This window comes from Syngnathus scovelli, chromosome 1 (genome assembly GCF_024217435.2).
Source record: "Syngnathus scovelli strain Florida chromosome 1, RoL_Ssco_1.2, whole genome shotgun sequence".
In the NCBI taxonomy this organism is placed as follows: domain Eukaryota; kingdom Metazoa; phylum Chordata; class Actinopteri; order Syngnathiformes; family Syngnathidae; genus Syngnathus; species Syngnathus scovelli.
Genome location: NC_090847.1, coordinates 29,385,888 through 29,407,976, shown reverse-complemented (window position 1 = coordinate 29,407,976; position 22,089 = coordinate 29,385,888). Strand labels below are relative to the sequence as shown.

General features: G+C 49.0%; 1 protein-coding gene across 6 annotated transcripts in view; it reads right to left on the bottom strand.

Annotated features, from left to right (window-relative positions):
• The window catches only part of LOC125973036 (transcription factor COE3), a 34,338-nt gene continuing 12,249 nt past the window's right edge, over positions 1–22,089 (bottom strand). For 2 of the 6 annotated variants that reach the window (XM_049727383.2, XM_049727025.2), the window contains exons 7-16: positions 13,733–13,814; positions 13,541–13,658; positions 11,439–11,572; positions 10,984–11,110; positions 7,881–7,969; positions 5,050–5,115; positions 4,794–4,971; positions 3,971–4,150; positions 2,050–2,178; positions 1–1,731 (exon numbers count right to left, since the gene is read on the bottom strand). In XM_049727383.2, the coding sequence (XP_049583340.1) occupies positions 1,700–1,731; positions 2,050–2,178; positions 3,971–4,150; positions 4,794–4,971; positions 5,050–5,115; positions 7,881–7,969; positions 10,984–11,110; positions 11,439–11,572; positions 13,541–13,658; positions 13,733–13,814 (1,135 nt within the window). In that variant the 3' untranslated portion in view covers positions 1–1,699. The remainder of the gene's footprint in view (positions 1,732–2,049; positions 2,179–3,970; positions 4,151–4,793; positions 4,972–5,049; positions 5,116–7,880; positions 7,970–10,983; positions 11,111–11,438; positions 11,573–13,540; positions 13,659–13,732; positions 13,815–22,089) is intronic. The other 4 variants (XM_049727046.2, XM_049727203.2, XM_049727125.2 and 1 more) reach the window with 4 other exon arrangements.

Here is a 22,089-nt window from a genome sequence, read left to right as displayed (position 1 = left end):
TCAGGTGATGTCATCTTTATTGAAGAGTTTCTGTACAAAAAGCACGAGTCAGCAAATATCACAGAAAAGAAACGAAAGAACATGCACACGTATGTATACGAACGTTTGTATTTACATACATATGTATGAAAGTAAATATGGATGTATATTACGTACCTGTCTGTCTTTATTTGTGGTCTTAGTACACACATGCGCATGAATGTACGCATACACGTACTGCCTATGTATGTGCGCCCTTTGCGTTTGCGTATCATGTACGTGCCTATGTATGCTTGGATGTATGAATGCGTGTACATCAAAATGTACAAATATACCTATGTATGCACATACCTTGATTTTTGCACTCATGTACCAATGTTTGTCTGTGTGCATGAATGTACACCGTGGCCTGCCGCAGGCTAACTTCTGTGCTTTGGATCAATTTCTTATTTTGAACATATTGACACAATTTAAAAGAAACCAATCCGTGAAAACTAAAGAGGAAGGTCAAAGCTGATTTGCTGAAGATATCGTACGCTCCCATAAAAGTTTGTAAATGTGTCAATTCAAAGACATTCAAAACTTTTCTGTTTTGTCTTGATCAAAGTCCCTGATTGAACGGTGGCAGACAAAGTGTCCAGCAGGGGCGCTATTTCACACGCTTAATAAGCCCAAAGAAAAAAAGACAACAGAGGACCAGTCACCTTGGTACAAAGATGAGGACGCCATGATAAACGCTTCAAAGACGTTTCAATGGAAAAGTGTAAACAAAGGTGTAAACGTCACATCAACAGTTTATTAATTTTTTTTTAGCTTTTAGCTTAGCTAGTGTGTGTGTGTGTGCGTGTGTGTGAGCGTGTGTCTCTGTCGTATATGTATGTCTCCGTCCGTGTGTGTGTGTGTGTGTGTGTGACACAAAATTTGTATACAAAAAGTGGACAACATGTTTAAAACAATGTTGTGACTTTTTTTTTTTTTTTTACAAAACCATTCTGTACAATAATATCTAAAAGACAACAAACATGTTTCCATGGAGATTTCCAACATGAAATAAAGCTTATAAATACAAGAATAAAATAATTTGCACACTAACAGCAAGAAGAAGAAGAAGAAGAAGAAGCAGAAAGAGTCAAGGTAAAAAGAAGATGATGAAGAAGATGATTTTCACGACAGTCTCCAGGCTGGCATGGAAAGGAAATTGCTTCCATATTGATGATGTCCCGCCCCATTTTGATTGGAGGCCGGACTGAATTCCGAGCTTGTGGAATTCTGGACTTGGTCCCATTCAAGAAAAGCCTTAAAGGTTCTAGATTGTTCCATTGTGACGTGGAAAAGCAAGAAAGAGGCGGATCCTTCTTGGAGCGCATTAACATAAATTAATTAATTAATTAAAGACGTAGCCAGAAGATGAGCAAAAAAAAAAAAATCCCTTCCCATCTTCACGCAACATTCTGGGAACTCAAGCAAGCGTCATGCAAACATTTGTGGCAAACAAACAGAAGCGGCCCATTGCTCAAAGCTGATTGGCCAGTGACCATGTCATCAAGACATTCCTGGAAGTAAGACCACACCCCCCAACAATCCCTGTTCTATGCGGTGACATCATCAACCGTCATGTGACCTTCAAGGTGGAGGTGAGAGGATTCTGTGGCTTGGAGTGCGGTGCAGACGAATCCGTTGGGCTAGTAGGGGGAGGGGGGGGGGGGGGCTTGGGGCAATCTCACATGGGCGGGACGATCAGACCGGCCATCGCTGCAAGAGGAAAGAATACTGAACTTCAAACTTTGTACACTCCCAGATGAGATACATTTGTAGCTTTTCTGTGATAATCGATTGGATTTCCGCTTCCTTCCAAATTTCACATTGCTATGACCAAATGGCTCAGAGGGCTTCATTTTAAAAATGGACCCCAGACAATGAATGCGTAGGCCAAAGTTGCGCTCCCTTGCAAAATGGCGTCACACACAAGTTATGGATCAACTTTGATTTGAAGACCTTGCGGAGAAAGTAGGTGACAGCATGAGGGGCGGTGGGGGGTGGGGGGGGAATGGGGTCGAGGGCAATGCTCACCCTGGAGGCCGCCGCCATTGGTGGAGGTGCAGGTGGGGGGCGGGGAGGTCTGTGGCCGCACCACGGGAGCAAAGGCGCTCTTCTGTTTGACTGCAGAAACCATAGTCACAGGAGAGAATGAACGCACGCCTACGAGAGCAGGAAGAAGAGGAAGACCACGGGTGAGGAAGGAGGAAGTGAGCGGCTGCGGGACGGGACGGGTCGGGATGGATGACAGATGGATGGATGACAGATGGATGGATGGATGGATGGATGGATGGATGGATGGATGGATGGATGGATGGATGGATGGATGGATGGATGGATGGATGGATGGATGGATGGATGGATGACAGATGGATGGATGGCGCATGCAGGGAGGAAGAGGACGGCGAGGACGGGAGGCCTTCATTGGGCAAAGTTGATCCATAACTTGAAGAAGCGTAGCAGGCGTCCATGCTGATTGCTGCGGCGATAAACCTAGCTTAGCATCAAGACTGGCTACTTGCGGAAATGAACATGACAGCAGTGCTTCAAGTCTTGATGCTAATCCAAACTAAGATAAAATAAACTAAACCAAGATAAGATCAACTATGCTAAAATAATCTAAACTAAAATAAGATAAACTAAGCTAAGGTAGGAAGAGTGCTGAGACATGAGTGGGTAGGGTTGTAAGATGCGACGCCACACCTTTGGTTGCTGCGACCAATCACAGCGCAGATTGGAGTGGTTAGCCTAGCTTAGCACCAAGACTGCAGACAAGTGTGACTGAAGGATGCACCGAGCATGTCACAGCAATCAGTGGGGAAATAAATCCAATTCTGACACTACGCTAGACTAAGCTAAAACAACGTAACGTGTTAGTGATGTCGGAAGAGCCATTTGAGTGATTGAGCCTTTTTCAGCCCGAGCTTCCTTTTTGGATGAAACAGTCGATAGTCTTCAGTGTTACTCACAATGGGCCTTTCTCCACAAGATGGATCTCTGACTCGGTTGGTTCAATTCTTTCCTGAAATGACTCGAGTGAGCGCGGGCCAACAGTTAGGCCCACAATGGCGGAATAGGTTTTTCCGTCGGTGCTACGGCAAACTCTGCTTTTCACCGTGGGCAACAAGTGCAGGGCCCGGCCGGTCGTTGGCAACCGGGTAAGCCCTAACCAGCATTTCAACGGTTAATTCGCTAGAGCGCCTGCTAGATAACCAAACTCGGAAGCTAACGCACCGTTAAGCATACATTGTTCAAGACACGTTCGTTAATGGCGCCCGCCCTCAAAGTTCCCCAGATGATTCTTGCCAATATATCCCACCGATTGAGTCCTCATTTTGTTTACTTCACAGGGATGATGTTAAAAAATTGAAGAGCGCAGGTTTTTCAAAGATGACACATTTGGATATGTGAGAAAGTGGTCGTCTTGGCTTTTGATTTATTTTCCAATCGTGGCTTCAATTTCCTCCATGCGTGCCATTTTTCGGACTTTATGGACTTGGAAATTCCTCACAGTTGCAAAAGTGGAACTAATACTCCAATCAGCTCAATGGCATTTAAAGCTTTGTTGTTGTAAGGGATGACCACAGAACAATTTGACTTCATATTGTACTTTTAGAATTCAGTTCAAGAAACCATTGGGCTTCTTTTCTGACAGATAATGGAAGACATCTGCTTGCCATAAATTGCTCAGGCCTGAGTGTAGATGTTAGTGAGTTTGGGTGGGGGTGAGGAGTGACCAGGAGGTGTATGGCAAAGAAGGTTGGGGTGCACGGGCATCTTTGGTTGCCACGGGGACCAATCACACAGCAGACCTGAGGTTTTTGTCCTTTTTTCGAAACAATGACTCAAGACTTTGACTGGACGTGCCGGAAAATCAGCCGACAAACTGCGATCACGGCCTGTCAATCACTATTTCAACTTGGACCGGCCGGCTTGGCTCGAGTGGGCGACTTACTGGCGTAGGCGGAGTTGGCGCCGGCGCCGTTGATGAAGCCGGGCGAGCCGGGCACGGCCAGGTTGCTCATGGCGGCGCCGTAGCCGTTGATGGAGGACGTGATGCTGTAGTTGGACTGCTGTGGCGTGGAGCTGGGCACGTAGCCGCGAGGAGAAACGCTGCTGGAGCTGCGGGAGTAACCTGCAATCAAATCAAATTGACCGCCTTGGTCAAGGAACGCAAACAAAAAGTCGGATTGTTTTGGTTTTTTTTTTTTTTCCCCCCCGAGATGCATGAGTGGGTCAAAGATGACCCGGTGAGGTTGGTTGTTTTTTGTTTTTTTCTCAATATCTTCATCAAGTAAAGTTGCTATCTTTTCATATTCCAGGTATTCCTCAAAAAACATGTTTTTCAAAAAACACATTTTTCTACGACCGTTCATCAAAAATGTTCATCATAAAATATTTCAAACACAAAATCATTGTTGTGTGGTCCGAGATAAAACCCATGGATTCTAATATGGGTCATTTTGACCCGCTTAGGCTACACTCACTTGTGCATTGAAGGGTTAATATATTTTTTAGATGTCCACAAAAGGAATTAACCAAATACTAAAACGTTTACTATACTGTTGATGCATTATTTATAGTATTTTGACAAATATTTCTCTTCCTTTAAGGAATTAACCAAATACTAAAACGTTTACTGTACTGTTGATGCATTATTTATAGTATTTTGACAAATATTTCTCTTCCTTTATTATTGACATAACATAAGCATCATAATACATAATAAAAACGTGCGAGAAAGATTAGGAGAGCCCGGAGCGGAGTAGGCGGCTCACCCTGTTCGGCCTGCGACGCCTCCGAGATGTTGGCGGCCAGCTGGCTGCCGAAAGAGTTGACGGCCATCATTCCCGAATGCGCCGTGGCGCCGCTCAGCGGCGGCAGCTGGTTGTGGGCGCGAGGGACGCCGCTGTACAGCGCCTCCGTCAGGTCGGCCGCTCGCTTCAGGATCATGTCCTGGTTGGGGTAGAGGGAAGGGGAGGGGCTTCAAAGCGGAACCCTTCACGCTTGGGCCAGCCGCCAAGCGCCGCTCACCTGGTTGTTGTGCGGCATCCCGTACAGCGCCTCCACGAGGTCGGCGGCTCGCTTCAACAGCACTTCCTGTCACACCGTGAGCTTAGATTAGTTCAACAAAACCAAAAAATATATATCATGACAAAAAAAAACCCCATAATAATTCATTGATGATGACTTCAATGTGTGGGGACTCTTCAACAGGACCTAATGTGCTTGGTTAGTTACCATGATTTATTTATTTATTTATTTTTTTAAATCTTGCACACAATACACCCCCCACCTCCCAAAAAAATGATCGAAAACCAAAACCGGTGGCAGAGAAACGTCATCATCGGCCGAGGGACGCCAGGCAGCCAGAGGGATGGAGGGATGGCGTTCCCCGAGGAAAAGAAGCGGGAAGGTGGAGGCCTCTGCTGGCCTTCCCTTGGGTATTACATCCATCCCCCCTCCCTCCCTCCCTTGATCATCACTTTTTCTTCACACACACTTCCTCGTCTTCTTCTCCTTGGTCCCGCTTTGTGTGTGCAAACAAATCCCAAGTGGGAATAGAGCAATCACAAGACGTCAGGCGACTTTTCCATCGGGCAGGGAGGGTGCGTTGCCACGGTTACGCTCCTAACAATTTGCATTCGACCATCGCCTCCCTCGTTTCTTCGGGCCTCGTCACTCCGCTTGATCTTTTTTTGTGTGTATTTGTTTACCTGATTAAAATGGCGGCGTGATCTCATCACCATTTTTTGCTAGCAGATATTTATTTCCGGGCTTTGCTTGATTTCATTCCTCTCATTGTGTTGTCTGTCCAGTATAGTATTTTTAAGCAACAAAACATGGAGATGATTCATTCCATGTGAGAAATGTGAGATTTGGGCTCGCCTTTGCTCACGTCAGATTACAAACGGTGAGGGAATCCCGACGCCGTCGTAAACCTGGGGGCTCCTCCTCCTCCTCCTCGTTTTCCTGCCGCGGGGCTCTTAATGACGTGGTGGTGGGAGGGGTGGGGGGGGATGCCCGAGGGCGAGGATGAGCCTAACCCAGAGGAGGAGTCATCAGACAGCTCTTAACTAAGATAAATCACCAGCAGCGAGGCGAGGCGCGGTGCGGTGGGAGGAAGGGGGGTGGTCGACATTAGCCACCATCAGAGTCTTCTAAGGACGAGCAACGGCAGCGAGCGCTCGCTTGACGGGACTCGCTTGTCATCCAAAGCGTCCCGCTTTCACCGCCATTTTGCGTCCGTCATCCCACCAACGACTACATCGAGAGCAACTCAATTTGATCGATGGAAATGCCTTCAAACATCATCGACAAACTGTGATCGCGATCCTAAAACACACCACCTATTTTGGGGTCCGTATTGATTATTAATTAGATTGGCACCTAAGCTAAGCTAACATTCATCCTTTTGAAAGAAGACCGGCCGTAGAAACGAACAGATGGCTGCGCCGCAGTCCTTTAGCGAGGCTAAGCTAACGTTCATACTTTCCCTATCGCTGGCGACAGTAAAGAAAAACAGCCGTAGAAATGTGACAGATGGCTGCGACGCAGTCCTTTGGCGACGCAAAGCTAACGTTCATACTTTTGAATCGACTGCTAAAATGTCCGCCAGGGTGCTCTATTCTCCTCTAAGTCTGTTTAGGACACAGAAACAAGTGACCAGTCTCTGTCCTGACTTTCTGGACCTGGATTTGGCACCTGTGCGTATAATTCATCACTAAAAGACTTCCCCGGTATATAATTAGTGACGCGTTACTGGCGCATTTGATGCGTCACAGTCCAGATGACAAACGCCGGCCGGCAAGACCAAAGAAAAGCCTGGCCGACGCGCACCGGCAGGCGGGAGCAAACAGGAAGTGACAGGCGGCGTTAACCCGCTGCCGCGCGGTCTGACACCCGGCCGGCGCAGACACGCGTGCCTCCACCTCGCCGACAAAACGCTTTCCTGAGAGGAAGAGGAAGGCATAAATATTCATGGGGAGGAAGAGGTGAAGGCTGGCCATGATGGCGGTGGCGGCGGCGGCGCGACCTGCGCCGGCGATTAGCATCAATTTACAAACAAACGGCTTTTTGTGGCGTGTCGCCGTTTGATGAATGGCTTCAATTTGGCAGCGGCGTTCACTGTCAGCGCACATCTGCCCTCATTGGCCAGCAAAGGCAATCTGCAGCCGCCGCCGCCGCCGCCGCCTCCGCAATCACAGGCGTCTTAAATGAGCAGGCGCTCACTGTCAACTTGCACCTCACAAGTGAAGCGGCCGCCGTCTTGCCGTTTTCTGACCACAAAGCGTCACAGACGTCACAGACGTGACAGCGCCACCACTTGCCACTTCCAAAGTGGCATAAATCTCAATACTGTGAATCTCAATTGCAATCTTGATTCAAACTTACATTTGAACCTCAAACCGAAGTTGAATCTTTTTGTGAGTCTAAAACGCAATGTAAAATGAAACTCAATGTATTTCTGAATCTAAATCTGGAAACAAACGTATCATTTGCAGTACATCGGAATCAAAATCGTATTCTCAATTTAAAAGACTCAGTGTAATCTCAAAGACTCATTCAATCTAAAAGGAAATTCAAATGTTGATCTGCATCTCAATCTGAAAGGAAATAAATATGAATTCAAATCTCAATCAAAAACTTTATGTAAAACTAAATGTCAATCTCAGTGTAACTCAGTCTAATTTGCCATCTCAATCCAAAATAATCTGAGTTCTAATCTCAGTCTCATTCCCATTCAAATTATCTTTGAATCTGGATGAATGTGGAGTAACCTTGGATCCGACTTGGATCTGACTGAGCAGATCCAGAAGACGGAAATTGCGCGCGTGTGTGTGTGTGTACAAGAAAGCACTGACCTTTGGTAACCTCTCGGGGTCCCCGGGGTGGCGAGGGATGACCTTTTGTAACCTCTGGAAGCCGTAGTCGATGGTGGGCTCGTTCAAGGCTGCCACCGCGCGCACACACACACACACACAGACGCACACACAAGTTTGGTATGAGTCGACGTTGCCATGGCGATGATGAAGTCATCTGATTAAGGCAACACTTGATGAAACGACTGGATACTAATTCAAATCTACTTCCTGCCCGGGCAAAGGCGGGAAGAAGGAGTCGGGAGCCACTTGTTCTCGCCCATCAACTCCATTAATCATAAAACGCTGTCAAATTTGACTTTGGGGACAATTTGTCAGAGGGTCTTTGTCAGCGTTAGCGCTTGTAGCGGCTAACGATGATTGACAGGCCGCACGTCGGCCGCCTCCTCGCGCTCATTTGCATAAGTGCGGCCTTCATGAATACGAAGCGGGCGAGCGGCCCGCAGACGCTATTAGCATTAGAACAATATTTGTTTGGCTTTCCCGGGGAACGCCGGGCGGCCGCAGACGCTAAATCTAATTTGTCCGAGGCGGCCGGAGGCGGAGACAAGAAGATGAAGAAACGACCGAATGGAAAGACGTGCAAGAAACGGGAAGAGAGACAAAGCGTCCGGGGAGCACGCCAGCGTCGATTTCCAGTCTGCCGTGAACGCGCCGCCAAACGACGGACCAATCCCGCAGAGACCTTTGGCGGGCGCCGGGTGGAAAGCAATCAGCCCCCGTTCCCAAAACGTATTTCCTCCCTGCGCTAGCATGACAAAACTCGCCGAAGGAACGCTCTGAAATCGGGAAACTGAAGCGGACCGAGCGGTGAAGGCCAATCGTGACGTTCCGTCTCAAAGAAAATCTTAACGGCGATTTGATTTTCCACATCAAAATCGCAATCGGAATCTCAATCCGAATCGTAGTAGCAATTGGAAAGGAATGGAAATGAAACGGAACGAACGCAGACAGCAATGCGAATGGGAATCAAAATCTCAACGTCAATGTGAACAAGCCTAAAAAGCAGCCTGGACCTCAATCTTAATCCCATTGACATCAATTTTATCCTGCCCAGATAAGAAATAGGAATCCGACTGTGACTCCAAATGACAGAATCTGAAAGGCAAGCCAGATGAATTTTCATGGAAAATCGGATGGAGCGCTTCCTCCCCTTTGGAATGGCCATTTGGTGTCGGTCGGCGTGGCGTCATCCCCGCTGAGCGGAGGAAAGGCGCCGCCTCGGCCGTCCACTTCCTGTTGTCTTATTTGAGGCGAGCGATTGCGGCAACATTTTGGGACGGGCCGTCTCGGCTCGTCCACTTCATAAAGTTGCCGCGCATTACTCCCATTTTGTTGCAAAGATTGCGCGCCGTCCCTGCAAATGAGCCTGATGGCGCCGCCGACGGTGCGGTCACGTCCGCCGCCGTATTCCGCCCGCGCTTCTTTCCCCCTCGAGGCGGCCGCCCATCGGACGCCAATTTGCCGTCTTCTCGGCCGTGTGATTGATGCGGGTCGGCGAGGCGCCCGCCCGTTTGTTTCCCGCCGGTCGAGTGTGGGCTCGGCCCGCGTTTTCCCGCTTGCGTTCATCGGCCGCTGTCACGACAACCTTGCGGGTTCCTCTCCTTTTTTACGGTGCGACTGCGAATGCGGCGTGCGTATCCGTGACGTCATCCATCCCCCGGCGCTAATTGGATGAAATGCCGCCGCCACTCAGCCTGACGGACTTTGATGATGTCACATGCTCCCTTCACGCGCTGAAGTGACCGACGTCGTCTCCGCTTCTTGCTAACCGGCGAGCGAGCGAGCGAGCGAGCGTCCAATTCCTGAGGTGTCTTTTGATCGGGATCGGCGCCGTGGTCGATCGGCTAGCCAGCTGCGTCAACCGCTCGCCTATCTTCGCACTCGGGCTAGCGTGGCAGCTGTCGAGGGGCGACCGGAAAACAAGCGTGGCTCGCATACTAATTAGAGGCTAATCACCTCCCGCTGACTCAAAGACACGACCGGCCCCTCCTCCTCCCCACCTGAGATGTTACTCGGCGGCCTAAAACGGCCCCACGGAAAGCGCTAATTAGCCCACATTAGCTCCTGGACCGCCATGACTGAGGCGACTGAGGACACGGGAAGTCCCGCTGGGCTGTCAATCAAGAGCTGACTTCAAAGGAAGTCTTCCTTTCATCACAGGCGTGTCGCCGCCGCCGCCGCCGCCGCCGGGTTGAGACGCGTTTGGGGTAAATGGGTGTATTGATGGAGGGTCAAACTTAGGTCACATGGGCAACATGCTCCTCGAGGATCGGCTTGATCATCGATCGTCTAAAGGGGTGCAAATTTGCTCAAGAATCAGCAGGTCGATTTGGCAAAAAACAGACCTGATGCTGATTTTGAGTCAAAAAAAAACAAAAAAAAAAAAACATGCTGCCGGGGACACTAAACATGGACGGACACCCGCCGTCGCAGTGAGGAAAAGTAAAAGGGAAAACTGGTCGGCCAGCTGGACGCTGACCTCGAAAAGTTTCGTCTCGCCGCCGACAGGTCCACAAAGCCGATCGGCTCTATCTACTCGGCCAATCGCAGGCGGCGGCGGCGGCGGGCGGCGTGACAAAGGTGGGGAGGCGTTTTTTTCCCCCTTTTTTCCACGCAACACGCTGACATTTACTTATCAAGCTAAACAGCTGACATGTGACCTTTGAGTCGCTTTCAAGGACATCTGGATGTTGACGCAACTGTGCGCAAAAGTCAAAAGGTCAGATGTCGCCGATACAATCCCAAGCACACAATTGCACGCAATCGCATGCAATCGGGTCATTTGAGATGTTGGAGGCCCTCTTTAATTTTATATATAATGATGTGTGTGTGTGTGTGCGCGCTTGTGTCACAACATTTTGTATACAAAAAGTGGACATGTTTAAAACAATGTTAACTTGGTTTTACAAAACCATTCTATACAATAATATCCATGTGTGCGTGTGTATGTGTGTGTGTGAGGGAGGGAGCCAAAAAATGTGTATACAAAAAGTAGACAACGTGTTTAAACCAATGTTTTTTTTTTGTTTTTTTTGTACTATAATATCTGTGCGTGTGCATGTGTGTGCGCGCGCGTGTTCACCTGTGTAGACAAAGCGCCCCGGTGCTCCTTTGCAGAACTGTTTGGACTTGTAGGACAACGTGACCTCCACCACACCGGGAATGTGGCGAGGAGGCGTCTGGACGCGGATGGCGTGTGGCGTGATCAGCTGTGGAGCACAAGAGCATGCTTGAAGAACACGCACAAACACACACAGACACACAGAGCGCACTCCAACAAGCTAAGAGAACAATTTGCGGCGTTCTAGAAAGAAAAAAGAAACACCTGAAGAACACACAAAAGACGTAGAAGAAGATGCTCGGAAGTAGAATGTGTTTGGACGACGCTCGAAGAGCACACTTGGAAGACACCAGATGAAAAGTTGGAAATCTGGGTCAACACACGTGCGCTCGTGGCGGCACCGGACGAGGGATCAAAGCGAGGAGGGACCAACGAACCCGGTTCCCCGCCAGGTGTTGTGATCTTCTGGAACTCACCTCGCTCCACACCAGCATGGTCCCAAACACCACTTGCAGTCCGTCAAAGAAGTTGTCTCCGATGAGGATGACGGTGGCGCCCCCCGTGGTCCAACCTTCGCTGGGGCTGATGGCTTTGATGCACGGTGTGGCTGCTTCACAACACACACACACACACGCACACAATACACACACACACACACACACACACACACATAAATGTGAAACAGACACGCAGCCTCAGAGTGGGTGGATTGTTCTTAACTCTCACATGCTAATGTGCTCACAACAACAAAAGCAAAAATAGAATTTAGGCAACATTTGACGTCCCCTTCAATAAGGTTTTTGAGGAAGAACTTTTTCACTCGTGTTTCTGGGATTGCTCGCAGTAAATCATTACAAATCCCATCAAAACAAAAATAAGCTCACGTTCATTTGGGGGCCATTTTGCAAATTCATCTTTTTCAGCTTGTGTCGTCCGGAAATCTTGCAAATTTGCCTTTGCCACCAGGCGTGATGAGCATGCCATCAGACGGCCTGACAAAAGAGGAAGAAGTGGGGCAGCGGCCATTGTGAGCCTCACATTCATTTGCCGCCTTTTGTCGGGGTGGTAAATAAACCAGATGATGCATCTTGGGGGGGGGGGGGGCAGCACAAAGCAAAAAAAAGAGCAAGTCTGGAGGTTGCCGCGTTCTTGGGGACAAACACACCAGCAGATGTTGACGCTTTTTTCAAAAGCACATGAAAGGAGAGCACACCAGAAGATGAGGAGGACGACGAAGAGCCTTCGGACCTCAAGGACCGCCTCCCCCTCCTCCCTCCCCCGGTAGTATCAAGGCGCTCGCAATAAGAATCACAATCTGAAGCGGCGGCGGCGGCGGCGGCGACAGATTGGTGTCAAGGAGCGTTTGTTTTGTCCCAGCCAGGTGCAAGCCAAACACGTCGGGGCCATCTGAGCAGGTGAGCAAGCGCTCCTTTCATCAACATCCCCCGCCGAGGTGGGCGACACCCGCCCGTCGCGCCCGCCAGCGCACTTGAAAGAGGCCAGCCAGGACGTCAGCTGGGAGCACGCCGCCGCCGCCGCCACCGCCGCCACCGCACGCCACTTTGATGGCTGACTCTGGGAGGGATTCTTTTACTTTGCAACGCGTCCCAGACGGGTGGGAGTTGTCCAGGGGGCCTAAGTGAACGAACGGGGGCTTGTTTTACTCTGATAAGACGGAGGCAAAGTTTTGCTCCGACAACATTTTATTCATCTTCTCCGCCACCGTCTTAGTCGTTTGCTTGGATGTTTCTGTGTTTGAAAAAGAAAAATCTTCTTTTCACGACCCACTTAAGAGATTGGCACAGCCGTCAGATTTAAAGGTGCAGCGTGGGCAAAAAAAGTCTCTATCAAAAGCTTCGCCTGTGGCACAAAAATACGACTACAATTACCATATTTTCCGGACTACAAGTCGCAGTTTTTTTTCATAGTTTGGCCGGGGGTGCGACTTATACTCAGGAGCGACTTATGTGTGAAATTATTAACACATTACTATATCAGTTGGATTGCGTTTGTTATGTCTTCATTTGTGACAGCCATGGTATTCTTTTGTTCAGACAAGTTGTAGGGTCTTACCTTGGTAGCTTTTCCTGACAGAAACTGTCAGGTTCAATGAACTTTTTAGCATGTTATTTATGCAATAGTCATTTGAATAACTCTTAATATGGTACGTCACACACGTTTTTAGTTCCTCGTTTATGTAACGTTAGCAATGCTAACGTTACGCTAACATAATGCTAACATAGCATACCGTAGCGTTCAGCCTCTTGTTGCCTATTCTATTTTAAACTGCCTTTTAAGATGACATGTCAGTTCTTGGTGTTGGATTTGATCAAATAAAGTTCTTCCCGAAATGCGACTTATATGTCTTTTTCTTCTTTATTATGCATTTTATGGCTGGTGCGACCTATACTCCGGAGCAACTTATAGTCTAGAAAATACGGTACACATAGCATTAAAAAAAAAAGGCTGGTAAAAGTACCAATTGAAATTCCTTACTTAAGCAAAGGTAAAGAAGACATGCGCCACCAAAATAAAATTTGACCGTCAGTTCATGACATAAGCCAGAACACGGTCCTACCTTCAGAAGGGTCCAGGCGGCGTGCACGGCGGCCATGTTTGGAGTTATTGTGGACAAACATGTTGTCGGAGACGGAGAGCACGTGACCGTCCACGTTGACCGTGGTCGACACCACCACCTGCGTGCGCACCAGCGACAAGAGTCCGTCAGCTTTTGAAGCAACATGGTAGCGGTGAGCGATTAGCGGCTGACCTGGAAGCGCCTCATGTCTCTCGGATTGCCTGCGTTTTTTAAACAGTTCTGATTGCATTTGAGGAAGAACTTCAGGAAGAACCTGCAACACAAGAAAAAAGACAATAGCTCAGTGAATCAGTCACAGGAAACGTGTGTTGATATATAGAAGTTCCTAGTGATTCTACAAGACCTTATCTATGTCGCAACATCAGTGAGCGGATTGTATGTAAAGCAAATTTGAAAAAAATAAAGATAGAACTCCTAAATAATGATTCTACAAGACCTTATCAATTTTGTCAGTGAACGGTTCGTAAAATAAATCAAATCAAATACATAAAAAAAATTCCTAGATAGCAATTCTACAAGACTTTATCTATGTTGTAACACCAGTGAACGGATTGTAAATAAAGTAGAAAAAAAAGAAAATAAAGACAAAAAAATTCAAATAGTCATTTTACAAGACTTTATCTATGCCATACATTGCTCAACATAGTTTAATATGGTGTTCTCACCCCTTTAATCAATACAAAGTAATTAGTGAGCAATGAAAGGAATACACGCAGCGCTGCATTACAGAGTGTGTGTTGGCACACACACACACACTTCGATAAAAAGCTGGAGGAGGGGGGCATGATGTCATGATGCCCACCACACCCGCTGCATGATGGGAAACAATTAGATTGGATTCGGATTACAACACACACACGCACACGTATGTGTGGCAGCTGCAGCAGAGTAAAATCAATACTAAAAAATGTGTGGAGTATATTTCATCTTTCCACAACGATAACATGTGAGCGTGATGCTAGCTTAGCGTCACAGTCGCTTTAGCGGCGGGCGGCCAAACGGTGACAAACCATCCGTCGCGCTCAACAACCTCAACAAAGTCTGCGCCACGCAAAGAAAAGTAGTTTGTTTGTACGTTAACACACGCAAAACGAAGGAGGTGGGATTATTACGTGGAGTCAAGTGGACTATTTACATGGCGGCCATGTTAGATAATAATTCCATTGGCTGTGCTGCTAATTAGAATCAAAGTAGAGCGTCGTGGCACACACGCACGTCATGATCATGCGTCTGTGTGTGTGTGTTTGTTGGCTCAGCTACACATCATCAATAATTCAGCAGGCAAGATGTGAAAATGACAAGGGGCTCCACTTCCACCAGCGTGGACAATCAAAGTCAATATTTGATGAGACGCTAAAACACAAGTGACCCAGCCCAGCCCAGCCCAGCCCAGCCCAGCCCAGCCCAGCCCAGCCCTCCAAAAAGACGCACACACAAGAATATCGCCGCACTCCACGAACGCAACCTCAAAGAATTCTCAGATTGGTTCCGTCTGATAGCTTGAGTGGCGCCGCTCTGCAGGTCGCCGCATGCACAACAAGACGTGACGGCGTGTGCGCGCCAGTATCTGGGTGCGAGTGTTTTTGTGTGCATGTGTATCCCTCACTCGCGTACGTGGGTCAGACTTAAAGTTCTCAACATCGGGACAGGAAGTGGAGGCGGGTAAAAATCACAGAATTGATTTCATTAGCCACAGAAGTGCACAAGGATTTTTTTGTGTGTGCGTGTGTGTGTGTGACACATTACAATGAGGTGGAAGCCAGAGTTGGATTGTAAAATGGGGGAAAAACATTTCATGAAAAAAAAAAAAAAAAAAGCCCCATGCAGCCAAGACATATAAACATACACACACACACAATATGCATGAACACACACGCACGCACACACACACAATATGCATGAACACACACACACACGCGCACACACACACATACACACACACACACACACACACACACACACAGAGGTCTGCTGTTGTCATTATTGGTCGGCAGCCGGCCGCAAGTTGAGCGGTTCCACTAGAAAAATGTTCCCGCTCCTCCCAGAACACCTGCAGCAGCCCCACGAGATGCTGGGAGCTGTAGTGTGCGTTTTTTCCATGTTTTCTTGCAGTGTGCTGGACTGCGCAACAAGTTCAAATGTGCTTTGGCTAAATCAATGTCGAGACTAAGTATGTGATGAAATGCCATCGTCGCTGAGCGGATGACAAAGGGTGAATGTGTGATGTCATCAGATGAGAGAAGCGCTAAGGCTAATGGCGCTAGTTTGTAGCACAAGTCCTATTTGGCACTTGGGTAAGATTCAAGATGGCCGCCACTCAAGTTTGTGTGGAGCACCTGATGACATCATCGGATGAGCGAACGATGAAGGGTACCCTACAAACGTGTGACGTCATCAGGTGAGAGGAGGTCAAATGCTAACGCTAATAGTGCTAGTTTGTAGCACAGGTGCTCGTAGGCACTTGGGTAGGATTCAAGATGGCCGCCACTCAACTCGTGACAACTGCGTAATCCAACTTGCTTGGAGCTACATTCCAAATTGATGACGTCATAAATGAGCTGTTCAGGTGTTCAGCACACCACTGTTGACGTCTTCATCATCATCATCATCATCATCGTCGTCATCTTTCTCGTCAGCTTGAAATAGATGCGGTTCAATTCCACACTCATCTATCGCTCTTCGATCCACTTCCTTCCCTGCAGGCGGCCCGCGCGGACCTCCGCCGACATTTCATCATCGAACGGCGCATTTACATTTACACGCACGCACGCACGCAGTTGATTGGTTCCTGATAAAGAGAAGGAATAATGATGCAAAGATTACACATTAAATGTAATTTACTCTCCTTTGAAGCGGCGTCAACTCAACACAACACACATGAACGCACGCGTGCACACAGCAAGTTGGCCCAAGCGCAAATTGGTGAGAGTTTTTTTGCAGCGTGTGTGTTTTCTCAGCACATTGGAGCTTTTTAACGCTCTCTGCTTCCGTCCATCTGCTTGGCGGCGTGCAATGCCGCATTCGTGTAGTGAGGTGTGTTGCCGTGGCGGCGGCGGCGGCGGCGGCGTGGGGACCGGCGGTCAGCGTCAAGGTTGACGCCGGCCGCCGCCATCTGGCCCGACCTTGGACCGCATGGGAGCCATTTTGGATCGGCTTCAAGTTGCGGGGCGACACGACACGTCGCCATCACGGCGGCGCCACTTCCTGCATTGGTGGCCCGACGACCGCTCCTTTCCGAGGTCACGCCTTATGTCACGTGAGTCTCGTTTGCATATTCAACGGCGGCATCAGGGATGCAAATGTATGCCCGTTGTCTTCATTTGGAAGCGCTCGCCATATGCTCGAGCGGGTGACAAGATGTTAGCACTTTGTTCAACGAGCACACACGCGACGGCGCCATCGGTCGCCGGATGGGAGGCGGCTTCCCGTCACAGTTTTTTTTTTTTTTTTTTTTTGCTTTCGTCGCCGTTCCGGTCGCGCCGGCGGTTGGTGGCGCCGCGGCGTCAGCACACGCACCTGAGCTGAGGTGTTACGTGGAGGGGACACCGCCAAAGGTGCAGTTCCGACCTCGCACCTGTGACTAATGTTAAAAGGACTGGCGACCAATCCATTGTTTGTTTTGATGTGCACCGTTTGTCCACGTGGCGGCCGAGGGTCATTGCGACAGAAAAGGGATGGAAGCGTTGCAAGACACACACGCGCGCACGCACGCACACGCGTTCTGGCAGATGGGTTGCCATGGTAACCCAGCAATTGTTACCAAGGCGTTTTCACCGTTCCACAGGTGACGACACTCCTGACAAAACAGAAAAAGTGCTGCCAAGGCGTCGGCACGCCAGCAGAGACCAAAAACAACCAACCCCCCCCCCCCCCCCCTCGCTAAGCACACTCACACACACATTGGTGGTGTTAAAATTTGCGTGAGATTTCCCCCCAAATAATTCTAGAATTCAGAGCGTCAAGGCATCTTCTAAAGGTTGGTGCCAAGCATTTGCTGATGTTTCCCTGATGACCACATGACAGGAAGTGAGAGGCGGCTAGCCAGCGGGGGTCTTCGGGGTTCGGGAGGTCTTCCGGGGGGTTGTGAGACGGCAACATCGGAACACGCAGAGCCGGCCGCAAAGTCCCAGCCTGCACTTCCTGCTGGCCGCTCTTCAAATCAACAGCACATGTTGAGCAACGCTTCGCTCGTCCGTCCGTCCGTCCGTCCGTCCGTCCGTCCGTCCGTCCGTCCTTTGCAATGGCCACGTCTCCTCAGCACTCCACAAACACTACTTTTTTTTTTTTTTTTAAATCTAAACTATTCGAACCCAGGGCAGACACACACACACACACACACACACACACACACACACACACACAGGCTTTGTTGTATGTTTAAAATACGCAACGACATCACAGCTCCTCATGTCACCAAATAAGCGTTTATATGTGTAAGAGATCAAGTGTGGATGTGTTTACACGTGTGTGTGTGTGTTTGTGTGAATTTACAGGTGTGTCTACAATATATGTATATGTGTGCTGCTGTGTGAGATTGTATGTATACGAATGATTTTGTGCCTGCGCATGTGCATGCGTGTGTGTGTGTGTATGCGCTGACCAAGTGAGTGTTTGGTGACAGGAAGCAGAGACGCCTCACAGGAAGTGCACCTCGGCTGACTTCCACACCTTTTTTGCAGACTCGCTCGCATTAAGTGTGAGCGTGCGTGAGCGTGCGTGCGTGCGTGAGCGCGCAAGGGTGATGGACAGCCGCAAGGCGTGAGTGTGTTCATTAATGACTGACGACTAAATAACACTTAAGCCTGCGAGCACAGGTGGGGTGGGGGGGGAGTAGGGGGATCGGTCGATGGATCGATGCTAGTGTTCACACGCACACACAGACACACACCTGCGCTCCCAACTAGGTGGCCCGGAGCCCCCGGCTGCTCTTGATTTGAGCGGACGGTGAACGTCCAAGGGGAGGGGGGGCTGGAGTTGGGAAGGGCGGGGGGGCCAAGGAGGGGCGCGGTGAATGGAGGGGGGGCAGACTGTTCTTTTTTTTTTCCCAGAATCCTCCAGTGGCATTGAGATTAGCCGGTTAAAGGGTGGCGGAGCATCACGCTCTTTGATTGGAGCGTTTGACAGGTGGGATTAGAAAGCGTGATTAGTGAGACGCCGCACGTACACTAAGCTAAAATAGGATAACCCCCCCCCCCACACACACACACACACACACACACACACACACACCATCGTGCAGAATCACTATTCCACTTTCTCTTGCACGGCCTCATCATTAAGCACTGGTTCGCTGCACCTGTTAGCCGCTAACATGTTAGCCCGTTAGCACATTAGCTGAAAAGAGCATCATCTGCAGGGCAGGTTTAGCGATGGCTAATGAATTTGCCAGGTAATGACTGGTCAATGCTGACACCAACGAACGGTCGCGGCAGGTTTCAGTCGCAGCCAGGCGTCCTGCGACTTCAGTGATGTCACACTTTGAAGGTCAGTGTGACTTCAGACTGTTTAAGAGGCAGGAAGTGGAGGAGGGAGGGGAGGGGCGGGGTGCACCCCCAGGCCCACTGGACTCACAAAGGGTGGGGTGGGGGGGTCTTTTGGCAGAGTGGTGTCTTCGCTTGGATGGCGGCGGCGGCCTAAAGCGGACTCTGGGGCGACATTACATGCACACACACACACACACACGCGCACACACTAGGCCTTAAAAGAACACCTGCTAACCAACACATACGCATGACTGTGAGGAAGAGGAGGAGAAGGGGAAAGAAAAAGACGAGAAGAGGAAGAGGAGGAGCTTTGCGGCACAGATGGACGCGGACGAGCCACACAGGACGCTCGGCGTGCTCATCAAGGAATCTTCATAAAGTCAAACTGCGCCCGCGTGAGCACGCGTGTGCGTGTTGAGAAAAGAAATGTTCGCAATAAAGATTTGGAATATAGCCGCGAAATATTCAGAATGTTTGTTGAATGGTGAGAATCCAGGCGCTTCTTTGTGCGCTAGCTACACTTGCGACGCGATTGGTTACGAGCGTCGGGCATGAACCGACGTCCGCGTCAACGTTGGCTAGCTGGCCGAGCTCATTCCTCACTATCACAAAAACGCCTGGCAACACAAATGGAAAAAAATAAAGAAATAACCCTAAACCCCCCCCCCCCCTTCAGAAGCGCCCCGTTCTCCTCCCTGAAATTAATTTGTCAAGCTACTGCTGGAATAAGACGTTCACCTTGAAAAGTCCATTTACCATTCCACACACCAAAAAAAAAAAAACAATATTCCCGCAAAATACACTTTTTTTTCAACTACAATAACAACATGACAGCCGCTCACACACACACATGCATTCAAAATCAACACGGTCAAGGAGCCAAAGAAATCCACACAAAACTGAACAATAAATCACCAGGAGATCCAAAAAGGTAAGTGAGGAAGCAAACTAGGAACCCCAAAAGCAAATGTAAACAAAGCAGGAATTAAGCAAGTGTGACACAAACCAAGCAGGGGAGCAAATACAAAAATCAAGACAACATGTGGAAAGAAAATGAGAAGAAACCAAACCCAGGAACCAAACTTGTGGAAAGAACCAAACAGCAAAAATAGACCAAGTGGCTAGAGGAAACCAAGTATGGAATGAACCATTTCATGAAACCCAAAACAAGGAAACAAAGAAGGAAGGAAGGAAGGAAGGAAGGAAGGAAGGAAGGAAGGAAGGAAGGAAGGAAGGAAGGAAGGAAGGAAGGAAGGAAGGAAGGAAGGAAGGAAGGAAGGAAGGAAGGAAGGAAGGAAGGAAGGAAGGCAGGGAGGGAGTGATAGGGGGAGGGAGTATGGAAGGAAGGAAAATTAGGAACCATACAAGGAAGCAAAAAAAGCGTGCGAGAATTCCAACAAGCAAGAAGGCTTAAGCATAAGGAAGCATAGAAGGAAGGAAGCTAGCAGAAGTGGCTTCAGGAACCTAAATCCAGTATGTCAGGAAGCCAACAAGAACTCGAAATTAAATAAGTGGACAAACAAGGAAAGTGCTCGCAAGAATCCAACAAAAATCAAATCAAACCAAAGAAATATTTTAAAACAACAACAATAAACGGATGCAATTAAACAAGATAGAAACCATTCACGAAAGCAGCAGAAGGAAACGAGCACGAGTATGTCCCGACACAAACACGGAACACATGTGGAAGACGTCAAAAAAATCAAACATGGCGAGCCAATTCGCCCGTGCAACATCATTATCAACTTCCTTTTAAATGAGACTTTTCTTTTTCTAAAGCAGCTGTCATCCGTGTGTGTGTGTGCGTGCACTTGGCTATTAGCTTTTTACTAGCGGCATCCATCCGCCTGGACAATCTCACGACGCCCTTAAACGTAGCATGGCACGATCCTGATGTTGCCGTGCACGCGGCACGACATGCCAGTCACGTGACCTCCAAGTTGGCCGCCATCTGCGTCGGGCGGGCTTGGCCAGTAAAGCGTCGCCTCCCTCCCTAGCCAGATGCCGCCTGCTAGCGCCGCTTTACGGGGGCCGCGACTCGTGCTCTTCCTCTTTGAGCGTTTTGACATCCAAATGTTTGAGCCCACTCGTGTGTGCGCGCGCCAGCGACAGGTCAACGAGGCTGCTAACACGCTAAGCCAACATCCAGACGTGTCCGCCCCCCCTCGTCGTCAGCCTTTGTTTTTATATAGAAATCAATACTGTCTTTGTGTCTCTCCCTTCCTTCCTTCCTCACCATCATCATCATCTTCATCGTCCTCCCTTATGTCCCGCCCCCCCCCCCACCACCACCAACTATCTCATTTGCACCCCGCACGCCCCCTGCCCCCCTCCCTCACATCATCTGCTCGCCGATGCTGCTCTCTGTCTCAGCATGCCTGCCTCACATTTCACACACTTGCGCACGCATGCACGCGCACACACACACACACCTTTAGCAAAAAAAGATCGCGGCCTTATGGAACGCAATCGACGACGAACACAAGCTCGAAACAAGTTTTGACAGGGATAAAAAAAAAAGTCAATGAGTGTTTGTTTCGATTTTGTGCAACTTTGTGAGCGTTGCTGTATCTTGCGTGTTTGCATATCAGTGTGAGCGTGTTGCTATGTGCGTATTTGTGTTTCTCTGCTTGTTTGTGTGTCTGCATTATAGTGCTATAGTTATTTGCGAATTTTTGTGTGCGTGCGTGCGTGCGTGTGTGTGTGAGTGTAGCAGTTGGAATGAACAAGGTGCTTAGGGTAAGGGATGTCAGTGAAGGGGCTTTCCCAATTTTCCCATGATCCCCTACTCCTTGGGGCCATGTGTGTGTGTGTGTGTGTGTGTGTGTGTGTGTGTGTGTGTGTGTGTGTGCATGTTTCCAGCTGAGCTCAGCAGTTGTGAAGTCAGCAGGTGGTGATGTAATCGGGACGTTTGCCGCGACCAATTAAGTGTGAGCAGGAAGTCAGCGAGCAGCTGATTCCTAACATGGATGGAAGCCCCGCCCACCCGACCCAGCCCGAGTCCTGATGAGTCCCAGCGCCTGCTAACGCGCGCGCACACGCGCA